The sequence below is a fragment of the Tachyglossus aculeatus genome, chromosome 21 (genome assembly GCF_015852505.1).
Source record: "Tachyglossus aculeatus isolate mTacAcu1 chromosome 21, mTacAcu1.pri, whole genome shotgun sequence".
NCBI lineage: Eukaryota > Metazoa > Chordata > Mammalia > Monotremata > Tachyglossidae > Tachyglossus > Tachyglossus aculeatus.
In genome coordinates, this window is record NC_052086.1 from 26166930 (window position 1) to 26183792 (window position 16863).

Here is a 16863-nt window from a genome sequence, read left to right on the forward strand (position 1 = left end):
TCTGTGTGTTGCCAGCTTGTACTTCCCAAGCGCTTAGACCGGTGCTCTGCACACAGTAAGCGCTCAATAAATACGATTGAATGAATGAATGAATACAATTGAATGAATGAGCCCACTGTTGGGTAGGGACCGTCTCTGTGTGTTGCCAACTTGTACTTCCCAAGTGCTTAGACCAGTGCTCTGCACACAGTAAGCGCTCAATAAATACGATTGAATGAATGAATGAATACAATTGAATGAATGAGCCCACTGTTGGGTAGGGACCGTCTCTGTGTGTTGCCAACTTGGAGTTCCCAAGTGCTTAGACCGGTGCTCTGCACACAGTAAGCGCTCAATAAATACGATTGAATGAATGAATGAATACAATTGAATGAATGAGCCCACTGTTGGGTAGGGACCGTCTCTGTGTGTTGCCAACTTGGACTTCCCAAGTGCTTAGACCGGTGCTCTGCACACAGTAAGCGCTCAATAAATACGATTGAATGAATGAATGAATGAATACAATTGAATGAATGAGCCCACTGTTGGGTAGGGACCGTCTCTGTGTGTTGCCAGCTTGTACTTCCCAAGCGCTTAGACCGGTGCTCTGCACACAGTAAGCGCTCAATAAATACGATTGAATGAATGAATGAATACAATTGAATGAATGAGCCCACTGTTGGGTAGGGACCGTCTCTGTGTGTTGCCAACTTGTACTTCCCAAGTGCTTAGACCTCTCAGCTGCCTTTGACACTGTGGACCACCCCCTTCTCCTCAACACGTTATCTGACCTTGGCTTCACAGACTCCGTCCTCTCCTGGTTCTCCTCTTATCTCTCCGGTCGTTCTTTCTCAGTCTCTTTTGCAGGCTCCTCCTCCCCCTCCCATCCTCTTACTGTGGGAGTTCCCCAAGGTTCAGTGCTTGGTCCCCTTCTGTTCTCAATCTACACTCACTCCCTTGGTGACCTCATTCGCTCCCACGGCTTCAACTATCACCTCTACGCTGATGACACCCAGATCTACATCTCTGCCCCTGCTCTCTCCCCCTCCCTCCAGGCTCGCATCTCCTCCTGCCTTCAGGACATCTCCATCTGGATGTCCGCCCGCCACCTAAAGCTCAACATGTCGAAGACTGAGCTCCTTGTCTTCCCTCCCAAACCTTGTCCTCTCCCTGACTTTCCCGTCACTGTAGACGGCACTACCATCCTTCCCGTCTCACAAGCCCGCAACCTTGGTGTCATCCTCGACTCGGCTCTCTCATTCACCCCTCACATCCAAGCCGTCACCAAAACCTGCCGGTCTCAGCTCCGCAACATTGCCAAGATCCGCCCTTTCCTCTCCATCCAAACCGCTACCCTGCTAATTCAAGCTCTCATCCTATCCCGTCTGGACTACTGCACTAGCCTTCTCTCTGATCTCCCATCCTCGTGTCTCTCTCCACTTCAATCCATACTTCATGCTGCTGCCCGGATTATCTTTGTCCAGAAACGCTCTGGACATATCACTCCCCTCCTCAAAAACCTCCAATGGCTACCGATCAATCTGCGCATCAGGCAGAAACTCCTCACCCTGGGCTTCAAGGCTCTCCATCACCTCGCCCCCTCCTACCTCACCTCCCTTCTCTCCTTCTACTGCCCAGCCCGCACCCTCCGCTCCTCCACCACTAATCTCCTCACTGTACCTCGCTCTCGCCTGTCCCGCCATCGACCCCCCGGCCCACGTCCTCCCCCGGGCCTGGAATGCCCTCCCTCTGCCCATCCGCCAAGCTAGCTCTCTTCCTCCCTTCAAGGCCCTCCTGAGAGCTCACCTCCTCCAGGAGGCCTTCCCAGATTGAGCCCCTTCTTTCCTCTCCCCCTCGTCCCCCTCTCCATCCCCCCGCCTTACCGCCTTCCCCTCCCCACAGCACCTGTATATATGTATATATGGTTGTACATATTTATTACTCTGTTTATTTATTTATTTATTTATTTTACTTGTACATTTCTATCCTACTTATTTTATTTTGTTGGTATGTTTGGTTCTGTTCTCTGTCTCCCCCTTTTAGACTGTGAGCCCACTATCGGGTAGGGACTGTCTCTATGTGATGCCAATTTGTACTTCCCAAGCGCTTAGTACAGTGCTCTGCACATAGTAAGCGCTCAATAAATACGATTGATTGATTGATTGATTGATTAGACCGGTGCTCTGCACACAGTAAGCGCTCAATAAATACGATTGAATGAATGAATGAATACAATTGAATGAATGAGCCCACTGTTGGGTAGGGACCGTCTCTGTGTGTTGCCAACTTGGACTTCCCAAGCGCTTAGACCGGTGCTCTGCACACAGTAAGCGCTCAATAAATACGATTGAATGAATGAATGCAATTGAATGAATGAATGAGCCCACTGTTGGGTAGGGACCGTCTCTGTGTGTTGCCAACTTGTACTTCCCAAGTGCTTAGACCGGTGCTCTGCACACAGTAAGCGCTCAATAAATCCGATCGAATGAATGAATGTTGGGTAGGGACCGTCCCTATGTGTTGCCAACTTGTTGTCATCATCATCCATCGTAGTTATTGAGCGCTTCCTGTGCGCAGAGCACTGGACTAAGCGCTTATCCTTATCCTAACTTGTCCTTCCCAAGCGCCTAGCCCAGTGCTCTGCGCACAGGAAGCGCTCAATAAATCTGATCGAATGAATGAATGTTGGGTAGGGACCGTCCCTATGTGTTGCCAACTTGTCATCATCATCATCAATCGTATTGAGCGCTTCCTGTGCGCAGAGCACTGGACTAAGCGCTTATCCTTATCCTAACTTGTCCTTCCCAAGCGCCTAGCCCAGTGCTCTGCGCACATCATCAATCGTATTTATTGAGCGCTTACTACGTGCAGAGCACTGGACTAAGCGCTTGGGAAAGTACCAATTGGCAACATCTAGAGACAGTCCCTACCCAACAGTGGGCTCACGGTCTAAAAGGGGGAGACGGGGAACAAAACCAAACACGCTAACAAAATAAAATAAACAGGATAGATATGCACAAGTAAAATAAATAAATAATAAAATAAATAAATAAACAGAGGAAGGGAGCACAGGAAGCGCTCAGTAAATACGATGGAATGAGTGAATGAATGAGGGAGGAAGAAGGGACGGTTGCCGCGCCGCGGGGGGCGGGGACCGGAAGTGGGGGGGGCGCGCGGGGAATGGGACCGGAAGCGGGGGCGGGCGCGAGGGGGGGCGGGACCGGAAGTGAGGGAGGGCGCGAGGGCGGGACCGGAAGTGAGGGAGGGCGCGAGGGCGGTGACCGGAAGCGGGGGGCGTGGGAGCGGGCGCGAGGGGGCGTGACCGGAAGTGAGGGAGGGCGAAGGGGCGGGACCGGAAGTGGGGGCGGGCGCGAGGGCGGGGACCGGAAGTGAGGGAGGGCGCGGGGGCGGGACCGGAAGTGGGAGGGGGCGCGAGGGCGGGGACCGGAAGTGAGGGAGGGCGCGGGGGCGGGACCGGAAGTGGGAGGGGGCGCGAGGGCGGGGACCGGAAGTGAGGGAGGGCGCGGGGGCGGGACCGGAAGTGGGGGCGGGCGCGAGGGCGGGAGGAGGAGGAGGAGGCCTCGGAGGCCTCAGAGGCCTCAGGGGCCCAGAGGCGGCGGGTTTCTCATCCTGCTCCTCCGTCTTCCTCCTTTTCCTTGTCCTTTTCTTCCCTCCCTCCCTCCCTCCCTCCCTCCCGTCCGTCGGTCGGCCGGCCGGCGATGGGAGCGGCGTTCCGGAGCGAGCCGGTGCGGCTGGCGCAGCTGTTCCTGCAGGCGGGCACCGCCTACCCCTGCCTCAGCGCCCTCGGGGAGAAGGCGCTCGTCCACTTCAGAGACGTGAGGGACCGGGCCGGGCCGGGCCGGGCCGGCGGGGGGGCTCGTCCGTCCGTTCATTCATTCATTCATTCACCCCACCCTACTCACTGAGCGCCTACCGCGTGCACAGCGCTGGGGAAGGACGAGTCGGCGGCGCACAGAGACCGTCCCTCCCCAACATTCATTCATTCGATTGCATTTACTCACTCATTCATTCCACCCTACTCACTGAGCGCCTGCCGTGTGCAGAGCGCTCGGGAAGGACGAGTCGGCAGCACGCAGAGACCGCCCCTACCCAACATTCATTCATTCAATTGTATTTATTCATTCATTCATTCTTTCCATCCTACCCACTGAGCGCCTGCCGTGTGCAGAGCACTCGGGAAGGACAAGTCGGCAGCACGCAGAGACCGCCCCTCCCCAACATTCATTCAGTCATTCAATTGCATTTATTCATTCATTCATTCATTCCATCCTACCCACTGAGCGCCTACCGTGTGCAGAGCACTTGGGAAGGACAAGTCGGCAGCACGCGGAGACCGCCCCTACCCAACATTCATTCAGTCAATTGCATTTATTCATTCATTCATTCAATTGTATTTATTCGTTCATTCATTCAGTTGTATTTATTGAGTGCCTGCGTGTGCAGAGCACTGGACTAAGCGCTCGGGAAGGACAAGTCGACCGTCCCTACCCAACGTTCATTCATTCATTCAATTGTATTCATTCATTCATTCATTCCGTCCTACTCACTGAGCGCCTACCGTGTGCAGAGCACTTGGGAAGGACGAGTCGGCAGCACACAGAGACCGTCCCTCCCCAACATTCATTCATTCAATTGCATTTATTCATTCATTCATTCCATCCTCCTCACTGAGCGCCTGCCGTGTGCAGAGCGCTCGGGAAGGACGAGTCGGCAGCACACAGAGACCGCCCCTACCCAACATTCATTCAGTCATTCAATTGCATTTATTCATTCATTCATTCATTCCATCCTACCCACTGAGCGCCTACCGTGTGCAGAGCACTTGGGAAGGACAAGTCGGCAGCACGCAGAGACCGCCCCTACCCAACATTCATTCAGTCAATTGCATTTATTCATTCATTCATTCAATTGTATTTACTCATTCATTCATTCAGTCGTATTTATTGAGTGCCTGCGTGTGCAGAGCACTGGACTAAGCGCTCGGGAAGGACAAGTCGACCGTCCCTACCCAACATTCATTCATTCAATTGTATTTATTCATTCATTCATTCCGTCCTACTCACTGAGCGCCCGCCGTGTGCAGAGCACTTGGGAAGGACAAGTCGGTAGCACGCAGAGACCGCCCCTACCCAACATTCATTCATTCAATTGTATTTACTCATTCATTTATTCATTCCATCCTACTCACTGAGCGCCTACCGTGTGCAGAGTGCTCGGGAAGGACAAGTCTGCAGCACATAGAGACCGTCCCTACGCAACATTCATTCAGTCAATTGCATTTATTCACTCATTCATTCTTTCCATCCTACTCACTGAGCGCCTACCGTGTGCAGAGCACTTGGGAAGGACAAGTCTGCAGCACGCAGAGACCGCCCCTACCCAACATTCATTCAGTCAATTGCATTTATTCATTCATTCATTCCATCCTACTCACTGAGCGCCTACCGTGTGCAGAGCACTGGCCTAAGCACTTGGGAAGGACAAGTCGGCAGCGCATCGAGACCGTCCCTACCCAACATTCATTCATTCAATTGCATTTACTCATTCATTCATTCCATCCTACTCACTGAGCGCCTACTGTGTGCAGAGCACTGGACTAAGCGCTCGGGAAGGACAAGTCGGCAGCACACAGAGACCGTCCCTACCCAACATTCATTCATTCATTCAATTGTATTTATTCATTCATTCATTCAATCGTATTTACTGGAGCACCTGCCGTGTGCAGAGCACTGGACTAAGCGCTCGGGAAGGACAAGTCAGCAGCACATAGAGACCGTCCCTACCCAATATTCATTCCTTCAATTGTATTCATTCATTCATTCCATCGTATTTATTGAGTGCTTGCCTTGTGCAGAGCACTGGCCTAAGCGCTCGGGAAGGACAAGTCGGCAGCACATCGAGGCCGTCCCTACCCAACATGCATTCATTCAATCGTATTCATTCATTCATTCCATCGTATTTATTGAGTGCCTGCCGTGTGCAGAGCACTGGACTAAGCACTCGGGAAGGACAAGTCGACAACAGAGAGACACGGTCCCTACCCAACATTCATTCGTTCATTCATTGTCGTATTTATTGAGCGCTTACTGTGGGCAGAGCACTGGACTAAGCGTTTGGGAAGTACAAGTCAGCAACCTATAGAGACGGTCCCTACACAACATTCATTCATCTATTCATTTAATCGTACTTAGCGCTTCCTGTGTGCAGAGCACTGTACTAAGCGCTTGGGAAGTACAAAGTTGGCAACACATAGAGACGGGCCCTACTCAACATTCATTCGTTCATTCATTCAGTCGTATTTATTGAGCGCTTACTGGGTGCAGAGCACTGGACTTAGCGCTTGGGGAGTCCAAGTCGGCAACATCTAGAGATGGTCCCTACCCAACATTCATCCATTCAGTCGTATTTATTGAGCGCCTACTGTGTCCAGAGCACTGTACTAAGCGCTTGGGAAGTCCAAGTTGGCAACACATAGAGACGGTCCCTGCCCAATATTCATTCAATCGTATTTATTGAGTGCTTACTGTGTGCAGAGCACTGGACTAAGCACTTGGGAAGTCCAAGTTGACAACACATAGAGACGCTCCCTACCCAACATTCATTCAGTCTTATTTATTGAGCGCTTACTGTGTGCAGAGCACTGGACTAAGCCCTTGGGAAGTACAAGTCGGCAACATCTAGAGACGGTCCCTACCCAACAGCGGGCTCACAGTCTAGAAGGGGGAGACGGACAGCAAAACAAAACGTATTAACAAAATAAAATAAATAGAATAAGTGTGTACAAGTAAAATGAATAAATAGAGTAATAAACCCATACAAACATCTATGCAGGTGCTGTGGGGAGGGGAAGGAGGTAAGGCGGGGGGGAGGGGAGAGGAAGGAGGGGGCTCAGTGTGGGAAGGCCTCCTGGAGGAGGTGAGCTCTCAGTAGGGCTTTGAAGGGAGGAAGAGAGCTAGCTTGGCAGATGTGCGGAGGGATTGGGGGCATTCCAGGCCAGGGGGAGGTTACAAGGTGATCAGGTTGTCCCACGGGGGGGCTCACAGTCTGAGTCCCCATTTTGCAGATGAGGGAACCGAGGCCCAGAGAAGTGAAGTGATGATGGTATTTATTAAGCGCTTACTATGTGCAAAGCACTGTTCTAAGCGCTGGGGAGCTTACAAGGTGATCAGGTTGTCCCGCGGTGGGCTCACAGTCTTCATTCCCATTTCACCGATGAGGGAACTGAGGCCCAGTGAAGTGATAATAATGGCACCTGCGTCGGTTGCCCATTCGCCTTCGCATTAAACCGGAACTCCTTACCGTTCTTTCATTCAATCGTATTTATTGAGCGCTTACTGTGTGCAGAGCACTGTACTAAGCGCTTGGAAAGTACTAGCGCCCCTGAAAGCACTGTCACCTTGCCTCCTCCTACCTTACCTCGCTGCTCTCCTGCTACAACCCAGCCTGCGCCCTTCGCCCTTTTAATGGCAACCTACTCACTGGACCTCGATCTTGTCCATCTCGCTGCCAACCTCTCGCTCTCCATCCTGCCTCCGGCCTGGATCGGCCTCCCTCTTCATATCCGACCGACAGTGACTCTCCCCCGCCCTTCAAAGCCTTATTGAATCAATCAATCAATCAATCGTATTTATTGAGCGCTTACTGTGTGCAGAGCACTGTACTAAGCGCTTGGGAAGTCCAAGTTGGCAACATATAGAGACAGTCCCTACCCAACGGTGGGCTCACAGTCTAAAACGGGGAGACAGAGAACAAAACCAAACAGAGAACAAAACCAAACATACTAACAAAATAAAATAAATAGAATAGATATGGACAAGTAAAATAAATAAATAGTCTCCAAGAGACCTTCCCCGTCTTGGCCTTCCTTTTCCACTTCTCCCTCTTCCTCCTCTTTGCATTTGGATTTGCACCCTTTAGTCACCCATCTTGCAGCCCTACGGCACTTAGGTACATATCCATAATTTATTTCTAATAATAATAATAATGGCATTTATAAAGCGCTTACTATGTGCAAAGCACTGTTCTAAGCGCCAGGGAGGTTACAGGGTGATCAGGTTGTCCCATGTGGGGCTCACAGACTTCATCCCCATTTTACAGGTGAGGGAACTGAGGCACAGAGAAGTTGTGACCTGCCCAAAGTCACACAGCTGGCACAGCGCTAGTAAGCGCTGGGGTAGATACAAGCTCATTATGTTGGACACAGATCTGCATGGGGCTCACACGGTCTTAATCCCCATTTGACAGGTGAGGTCACTGAGGCCCAGGGTTCTAATTCAGCCTCTGCCAAGTGCTTGCCGTGTAACCTTGGGCAAGTCACTTAACCTCACTTTGCCCAAGTTTCCTCAACTTAACCTCACTTTGCCCAAGTTTCCTCAACTGTACAATGGGGGTTCAATGCCTGTTCTCCCTCCTACTTCAGACTGTGAGCCCCGTGCAGGACGGGGACTGTGTCCGACCTAAACTGACTTGGATCTACCTTTAGCGCTTAGTACAGTCAGACATCAGGCAGTGATATTTTTTGAGCGCTTACTGTGTGCCCAGCTCTGTACCAAGCACTGGGGAGAGGACAGTACAACTGTATTGTACTGTAAACTCGTTGTGGGCAGTGAACTGGTCGGTTGACTGTCCTGCTGTCCTCTCCCAAGCACTCAGTACAGTGCTCTGCACACGATGAGCGCTCAATAAATACAACGGAATGAACCATAAACAGACACAATCCCCGCCCAGTGTTGGACACATAGAAAGCGCTAACAAGTACCATTAATCTCTGCCTTCCCTCCTCCCCAAGGCTGTATGTATATATGTTTGTACGTATTTGTTACTCTCTTTATTTATTTTACTTGTACATATCTATTCTATTTATTTTATTTTGTTAGTATGTGTGGTTTTGTTCTCTGTCTCCCCCTTCTAGACTGTGAGCCCACTGTTGGGTAGGGACCGTCTCTATATGTTGCCAACTTGGACTTCCCAAGCGCTTAGTACAGTGCTCTGCACACAGTAAGCGCTCAATAAATACGATTGATGATGATGATGTAGCTCACGGGCAGGGAACATGTGTACCAACTCTGCTATATCGTACTCTCCCAAGCGCTCAGTGCAGCGCTCTGCGTGTAGGAAGCACACAATATATACGATCGGCTCTTAAGCTTATAGGGTGAGGCACAGTGGGCATTATGATTTTATAAACCCTGATCAAAATGTTAGGAAAAGGACCCTCACAATGGCTCATGCAGAAAGTGCCACTGAGGGGAATCCATTTTTTTTTTCCCTTTGGCCACTTCCATCTCTAGGTGTGTCATAGTGTTAATAATAATAATTATGGTATTTGTTAAGCCCTTATGAGAAGCAGCTTGGTGTAGTATGAAGAGCACAGGCTTGGGAGTCAGAGGATGTGGGTTCTAATCCCGGCTCCGCCACTTGCCTGCTGTGTGACCTTGGGCAACCGTGTGCCTCAGTTCCCTCATCTGTAAAATGGGGATTAAGTCTGTGAGCCCCACGTGGGACAACTTGATTGCTTTGAATCTACCCCAGAGCTTAGAACAGTGCTTGGCACTGGCATAGTAAGCGCTTAACAAATGCCATCGTTATTATAATAATTATTATTATTACTAAACACTGGGGTGGACACAGGCAGATCAGGTGGGACCCAGTCCCTGTCCCACGGTCTTAATCCCCATTTTACGGATGAAGCGGCTGAGGCCCAGAGAAATTAAGTGACTTGCCCAAGGCCACACAGCAGACTAATGGTGGAGCGGGATTAGAACCCATGCCTGTGCTCTATCCACCAAGCCATATTGCTTCTTTTAAAATCAACGGCCCAGGCCGACCCCAGCTCATCTCTGTTGGCGGTCCTCAGATTGAATTTGGAATTCCACCCAGGTAGTGTGTTGGGCGGAGGGCGATTTTCCTTGGCAGATTCTGCAATGTGTTTTGGCCGGAATGTTGTTAGGGAACGCTTTTCCACTGATGCTTATCGTGATGTCGGAGAAGCGGTCCGTGCGCAGGCCTGTAGCGTTGAGACGGATGTTCAGTCGATCGGTGGTATTTATTGAGCCCTCACTGTGTGCAGAGAACTCTAATGCTTGGGCGTGTACAATGCAACAAAGTTGTTAGACAAGTTCACTGCCCACAAGGAGCTTAAAGTCCGGGGCGGGAGTGGGGAATGCGGTCAATAAAATAAATTGTAGGTATGTTCCTAAGTGCTGTGGGGCTGAGGGTGGGGTGAATATCAAGGGCTTAAAGCGTTCAGATAATAATAATAATAATAACGATGATGGCATTTGTTAAGCGCTTACTCTGTGGGAATAGAGTACTCTTTTAGACTGTGAGCCCACTGTTGGGTAGGGACTGTCTCTATATGTTGCCAATTTGTACTTCCCAAGCGCTTAGTACAGTGCTCTGCACGTAGTAAGCGCTGAATACATACGATTGATGATGATTGATGATGGGAAGCGCTGGTGACGCCGACGAGAGAATGGGGGAAACGGGAACTCAGTCGGGGAAGCCCCCTTGGAAGAACTGTGATTTTAATAAGGCTGTGACGGTGGAGAGAGGGGTGGTGTGTCATAGGTGAATGCTCAGTACAGTGCTCTGCGCACAGGAAGCGCTCAATAAATACGATTGAGTGAATGAATGAGTGGGGAGGGGGTTCCAGGGCAGAGGGGAGACATGGACAAGGGGTTAGTTGTGAGATAGACCAGACTGAGGTACAGTGAGTAGGCTGGTGTTAGAGGAGCAGGATGGGTGAGCTGGTTTGTAGTAGGAAATCTTCGGCGAATCAGTGGTATTTATTGAGCACACACTGTGTGCACAGTACTGTTCTAAGCGCTTGGAAGAGTACGGTACCACAGAGTCAGCAGAACACGTTCCCTGCCCATAGTGAATTTACAGTCCAGAGGGGGAGGTGGACATTAATAGGAATAAATCATTTATAACTAATTTAAAGATAGAATAATAATTGTGGTACTTGTTAAGCGCTTACTGTACGTCGAGCTCCGTACTAAGCCCTGGGCGGGGGGGGATACAAGAAAATCAAGTTGGACACAGTCCCTGTCCCATGTGGAGCTCACAGTCTCAATTCCCAATTCTTCAATTCAATTCTCAATTCTTCAATTAGAGAAGCAGCGTGGCTCAGTGGAAAGAGCCCGGGCTTTGGAGTCAGAGGTCATGGGTTCAAATCCCTGCTCCGCCAACTGTCAGCTGCTGGTGAGTCCCCTGCCTCCGGCCCTCTGTCTTTTGTACTTCCCAAGCGCTTAGTACAGTGCTCTGCACATAGTAAGCGCTCAATATATATATGTATATATGTTTGTACATATTTTTTTACTCTATTTATTTATTTATTTAATTTATTTGTACATATCTATTCTATTTATTTTATTTTGTGAGTATGTGTGGTTTTGTTCTCTGTCTCCCCCTTTTAGACTGTGAGCCCACTGTTGGGTAGGGACCGTCTCTAGATGTTGCCAATTTGTACTTCCCAAGCGCTTAGTACAGTGCTCTGCACACAGTAAGCGCTCAATAAATGCGATTGATGATGATGATGATGATGACTTTGGGCAAGTCACTTAACTTCTCTGTGCCTCAGTTCCCTCATCTGCAAAATGGGGATTAAGACTGTGAGCCCCCTGTGGGACCACCTGATCACCTTGTAACCTCCCCAGCGCTTAGAACAGTGCTTTGCACGTAGTAAGCGCTTAATAAATGCCATTAAATCAAATCAGTCAATTCCCATTTTACAGATGGGTAACCGAGGCCCGGAGAAGGGAAGCGACGTGCCCGAGTTCACACAGCTGACAAGTGGCGGAGCCGGGATCGCGGGTGGGGTGACTATCAAGTGTCCCAAAGATCACAGAGCCAAGTGCGCAGATGACACAGAAGGGAGAGCGAGCCGGCAAACGAACGGCGGGTTTAATCAGGGAAGGCCTCATGGAGAGGCTGCGACCTTCAGAAGCGCTTAGTCCAGTGCACTGCACACAGTAAGCGCTCAATAAATACGATGGAATGAATTGTGCTCTGAAGGATGGAGAGAGAGTGGTGGGCTGGCCTATATGGAGAGGGAGGGAGTGGGAAAGGGGTCGGCGGCCAGATAGACGAGATCGAGGAGCCCACCTTCTAATCAATCAATCAATCAATCGTATTTATTGAGCGCTTACTGTGTCCCTTTTAGACTGTGAGCCCACTGTTGGGTAGGGACTGTCTCTATATGTTGCCAATTTGTATTTCCCAAGCGCTTAGTACAGTGCTCTGCACATAGTAAGCGCTCAATAAATACGATTGATTGATTGCAGAGCACTGTACTAAGCACTTGGGAAGTACAAGTCGGCAACATATAGACTTCTAGGACTGTGAGCCCACTGTTGGGTAGGGACCGTCTCTATATGTTACCAACTTGGACTTTCCAAGCGCTTAGTCCAATGCTCTGCACACAGTAAGCGCTCAATAAATACGACCGAATGAATCGAGGAACAATCATCTCGCCCAAGGTGACACCAGAGGAGCGGAGTGTGCGGGCTGGGCCGGAGCAGGAGATTAGTGAGACGAAGTAGGATGGGGTGAGCTGATGGAGAGCTTTAAAGCCCGTGGTAACTGTTTGGATTGGAGGTTCTTGAGGAGTGAGGAAACATGGGCTGAACGTTATTTTAGAAAACTCTTTTTTTTAGATCAGAGGGGGGAGAGACAGGAGGCTGGGAGGTTGGTGAGGAGCCAGATTCATTCATTCATTCATTCAGTTGTATTTATTGAGCGCTTACTTTGTGCAGAGCGCTTGGGAAGTCCAAGTTGGCAACATCTAGAGACGGTCCCTACCCAACAGCGGGCTCACAGTCTAGAAGGGGGAGACGGAGAACGAAACAAAACATATTACCAAAATAAAATAAGTAGAATAAGTATGTACAGATAAAATAAATAGAGTAATAAATCCGTACAAACATATATACAGGTGCTGTGGGGAGGGGAAGGAGGGGGCTCAGATGTAGTAGTCAAGGCAGGATGGGATAAGTGCTTGGATCAGCACTGTGGCAGTTCGGATGGAGAGGGAAGGGCTGATTTTAGCAATGTGAGGAAGGTAGAACCGGCAGGATTTGGTGACAGATTCGGCGTGGCTTAGTGGAAAGAGCCCGGGCTTGGGAGCCAGGGGTCCTGGGTTCTAATCTCTGCCCCGCCACCGATCAGCTGTGTGACTCTGGACAAGTCACTTGACTTCTCTGTGCCTCAGTTACCTCCTCTGTAAAATGGGGATTGACTGGGAGCTTCACGCGGGACAGCCTGATTACTTTGTATCTCCCCCAGTGCTTAAAACAGTGCTTGGCACGTAGTAAGCGCTTAACAAGTGCCATTATTATTATTATTATTATTTGGGTAGAATGAGAGAGGTGCGTCGAGGACAGTGCCACGAATACGGAATTGTGAGACAGGGAGGATAGTGCTGTTGTCTACAGTGATAGGAAAGGCAGGGGGAGGACAGGATTTGGGTGGGAAGATAAGGAGTTCAGTTTTAGACATGTCTAATTTGAGGTGTCGGGAGGATATCCGCTTAGGATAGGTCTTGAAGACAGGAGGAAATGCGAGATTGCAGGGAAGGAAAGAGGCCAGGGCTGGAGTTGGAGATGTGGGAATTGTCTGCATAGAGATGGTAATTGAAACCATGGGAGCGAATGAGTTTGCCAAGGGAATGGGTATAGCGGGGGAATAGGAGGGCGTCTAGAACTGAGCCTTGAGGGACCCCGACCACCGTCAGTGGGTGGGAGGCAGAGGAGGAGCAGTCAGAGAGGAGGAGAACCAAGAGAGGACAGTGTCAGTGAATCCAAGGTTGAAGAAATTTTCAAGGAAAAGGCGATGGTCTGCACCCCCTAAGGGGGCTGAGAGGTCTAGGGGGATTAGGATGGAGTAGGGGTCATCAGATTTGGCGAGAAGAAGGATTCAGTGGTTTAAAACTGACGGTAAGGAATTGGATGCAGAAGTGGCTCGGGCAACCATTTGAGGAGTGGGGAAAAATGGAATAGTTTTTTTAGAAAAGTGATCCGGGCAGCAGAGTGAAGTAAAAACTGGACTGGGGAGAGACGGGGGCGGGAAGAAGGCTGAAGCAGTAATCTCGGTGGGATATAAGTGTATTGTAGCAGCAGGAAAGAGAGGGAAGGGTGGATTGTAGCGATGTTGTGAGGGGATTTCCTTTATTTGCGGTTTTGTAAGAGGAGCAGTCCCTCTTGTAGAATAGAATGGAGTGTACAGTAGCTATCACCCCACTGCGTGACACTTTCCGAGTCGGCAAAGAGCTGCAGGAGGCTGGAGATAGGAATAAAAAGCTGGAAGAAAATCGGTATATAATTCGGTAATATTCACAGGCCCAAAGTATACACTTGTTTGAACTCTAGAGATAATACCCTAGTGTGGCCGTAATTGAGCTTAGGTGTTAATGACAAACGCTAACCTGACCATCAAAATGCTGACCAGTTAAATCTTATGAAAGTGAATGTTTACTCACTAAAAGGCCTCAGATTTCTTCCACTGTTTCAGTATTCCTTTAATATGAATTTCAGTTTTATCTTTGGGATTATCTTTGTTTTGTAGTCTGTGGGGAAAAAAAAAATTTGGTTTTTGAGGTGAAAAAACAAAACATCCAAACCTACTCCTGGGTCAGATGTGCTTTGAGTGTTTAAATTGGGCGTATGATGCCTGCCAAAAGAGGAACTGCCTTAAACTTGATCAGTACTTAGAATTATCTGCGCTTGCTGGCGGCGGTTTGGACTTTTTATTTTCCTTTCCCAAGGAAAATAAACCCATCGGGGGAAGGACCAGGTGTGCTGTGGATTCACGGCCAAATAATAAAGTGGCGAAGACAGAGAGGGCAAGTGACAACCCGCAGAATTTACTGAAGGAAAAGCTCACTTGGCCATTCTTGCCGTAATCTGGGCGGGCCGAGTGCAGTTTTAATCCTTTCTGCTTTAACCAGAAGGAAAATTGGAGAATCTAGAAGGGAAAAAGTCAATACTGTTAAAATCCAAAGCCCTTAAAGACTTTCCTCGGCCTCTTTTACTTCTTCGTCTCCCTCCCCGTCAGACGTATTCCTGTTTGTGCCGGTCAGATTCAGTAAAGTACTTCCTGTCTTTGATATAAGATTGGGAGGGCTCCAAGAAGAAGTGGGATGATTTGAATTCTCTAAAACTGAAAGTTTTATCAGAAAAAATAAATTCAGCTCAGAAAAAATTGTCAGTTGTCGCAAGTGAGTTATCCGTAGTATGAGGGAGAAGCTTAGTTTCAGTGTAGAACTGCAGAACAGCGTTGACGAATTCACATTGACTCAGTTTGTGACTCTGCTAATTAATATTCTCATTTAATGATTTTGTATCTCCCCCCGTCTTTATGCACTGTCTCCCCACTTCTGAAGTATATTTTAGTGCCTAGAAGTCTTCCATTCTCCTGGGAAGTGGGGACTGGCACTGTTTTACACTCCTAAGTGTTTAGGACAGAGTAGACACTCAAAAAACACTACTAATCATAATGTCTTTCAGGGAGTGCTAGTTTACTAATGTTTTCAAGAGGGAATGTATCGGGTTTGGAATAAGTATTATAGGTGACTGGCCTTTCCCATGGGTTTGCCTCTTTACCTAGTCTACAATTGTGCATTTCCTCTTTCTTCCAGGACTTGTCCCCGTGGACGCCTTTCCGGCTCCTTAAACTGAACTTCTCATCTTCTGTCCTAAACCCCCTCCAAATTTTCCTTTCACACTTGTCACCGCTGGCTCAAATCATCATCATCATCAATCATATTTATTGAGCGCTTACTATGTGCAGAGCACTGTACTAAGCGCTTGGGAAGTACAAGTTGGCAACATATAGAGACAGTCCCTACCCAATAGTGGGCTCACAGTCTAAAAGGGGGAGATGGTGCCACCTTCAATTTCTTGTTGCCTTTTTAACTCCCACAACTGTTCTCTTGCTAGTCCTACTGGTTTTTCTTCCACAGTATTTCCCAGATCTGCCCCTTCCTCCACCACAGGGCCACCACCCTAATGCAAGCGCTTGTGACTTCCTGATTGGGGGTGAAAGTTAAATCATTTTCTAAATTGGAGGCAACTCCTTTATGGCCAACCTTTTTACTGTACCTCGAGCTCATCTATCTCGCCCCTGGCCTCTCGCCCACATCCTGCCTCTGGCCTGGAATGCCACATCCTGCCTCGGGCCGGGAATGCCGTCCCTCTTCAGATCTGACAGTGATCCTCTCCCCCTTCAAAACCTTACTGAAGGCACTTCTCCTCCAAGAGGACTTCCCTAACTAAACCCTCCTTTCCTCTTCTCCCTCTCCCTTCTGTGTCGCCCTGACTTGCCCCCTTTATCCACCTCCCCAGCCCCACAGCACTTATGTACATATTTGTAATTTATTTGCATCGATGTCTGTCTTCCCACCTCTAGATTATAAACTCATTGTTGGCAGGGAATGTCTGTTTATTGTTGCATCGTACTCTCCCAAGTGCTTAGTACAGTGTTCTGCATTCATTCATTTAATCGTATTTATTGAGCGCTTACTGTGTGCAGAGCACTGTGCCAAGCGCTTGGCAACATATAGAGACGGTCCCTTCCCAACAGTCTAGAAGGGGGAGACAGACGACAAAACAAAACGTATTAACAAACTAAAATAATTAGAATCCGCACACAGTAAGCACTCAAATGCAACTGACTGACTGACAGTCAGTCTGACTGACAGCGTGGCTCAGTGGAAAGGGCACGGGCTTTGGAGTCAGAGGTCATGGGTTCAAATCCCGACTCCGCCAGTTGCCAGCTTTGTGACTTTGGGCAAGTCACTGGACTTCTCTGGGCCTCAGTAACCTCATCTGTAAAATGGGGATTAAGACTGTGAGCCCCCCGTGG

The 16863-nt window shown here is 49.2% G+C and overlaps 1 protein-coding gene across 1 annotated transcript in view; it reads left to right on the forward strand.

Annotated features, from left to right (window-relative positions):
- Positions 1–3679: 3679 nt before the first annotated feature.
- ATP6V0A2 (ATPase H+ transporting V0 subunit a2) overlaps positions 3680–16863 on the forward strand; it is a 61179-nt gene continuing 47995 nt past the window's right edge. The window contains exon 1 of the mRNA XM_038762403.1: positions 3680–3815. Within this exon, the coding sequence (XP_038618331.1) occupies positions 3699–3815 (117 nt within the window). The 5' untranslated portion in view covers positions 3680–3698. The remainder of the gene's footprint in view (positions 3816–16863) is intronic.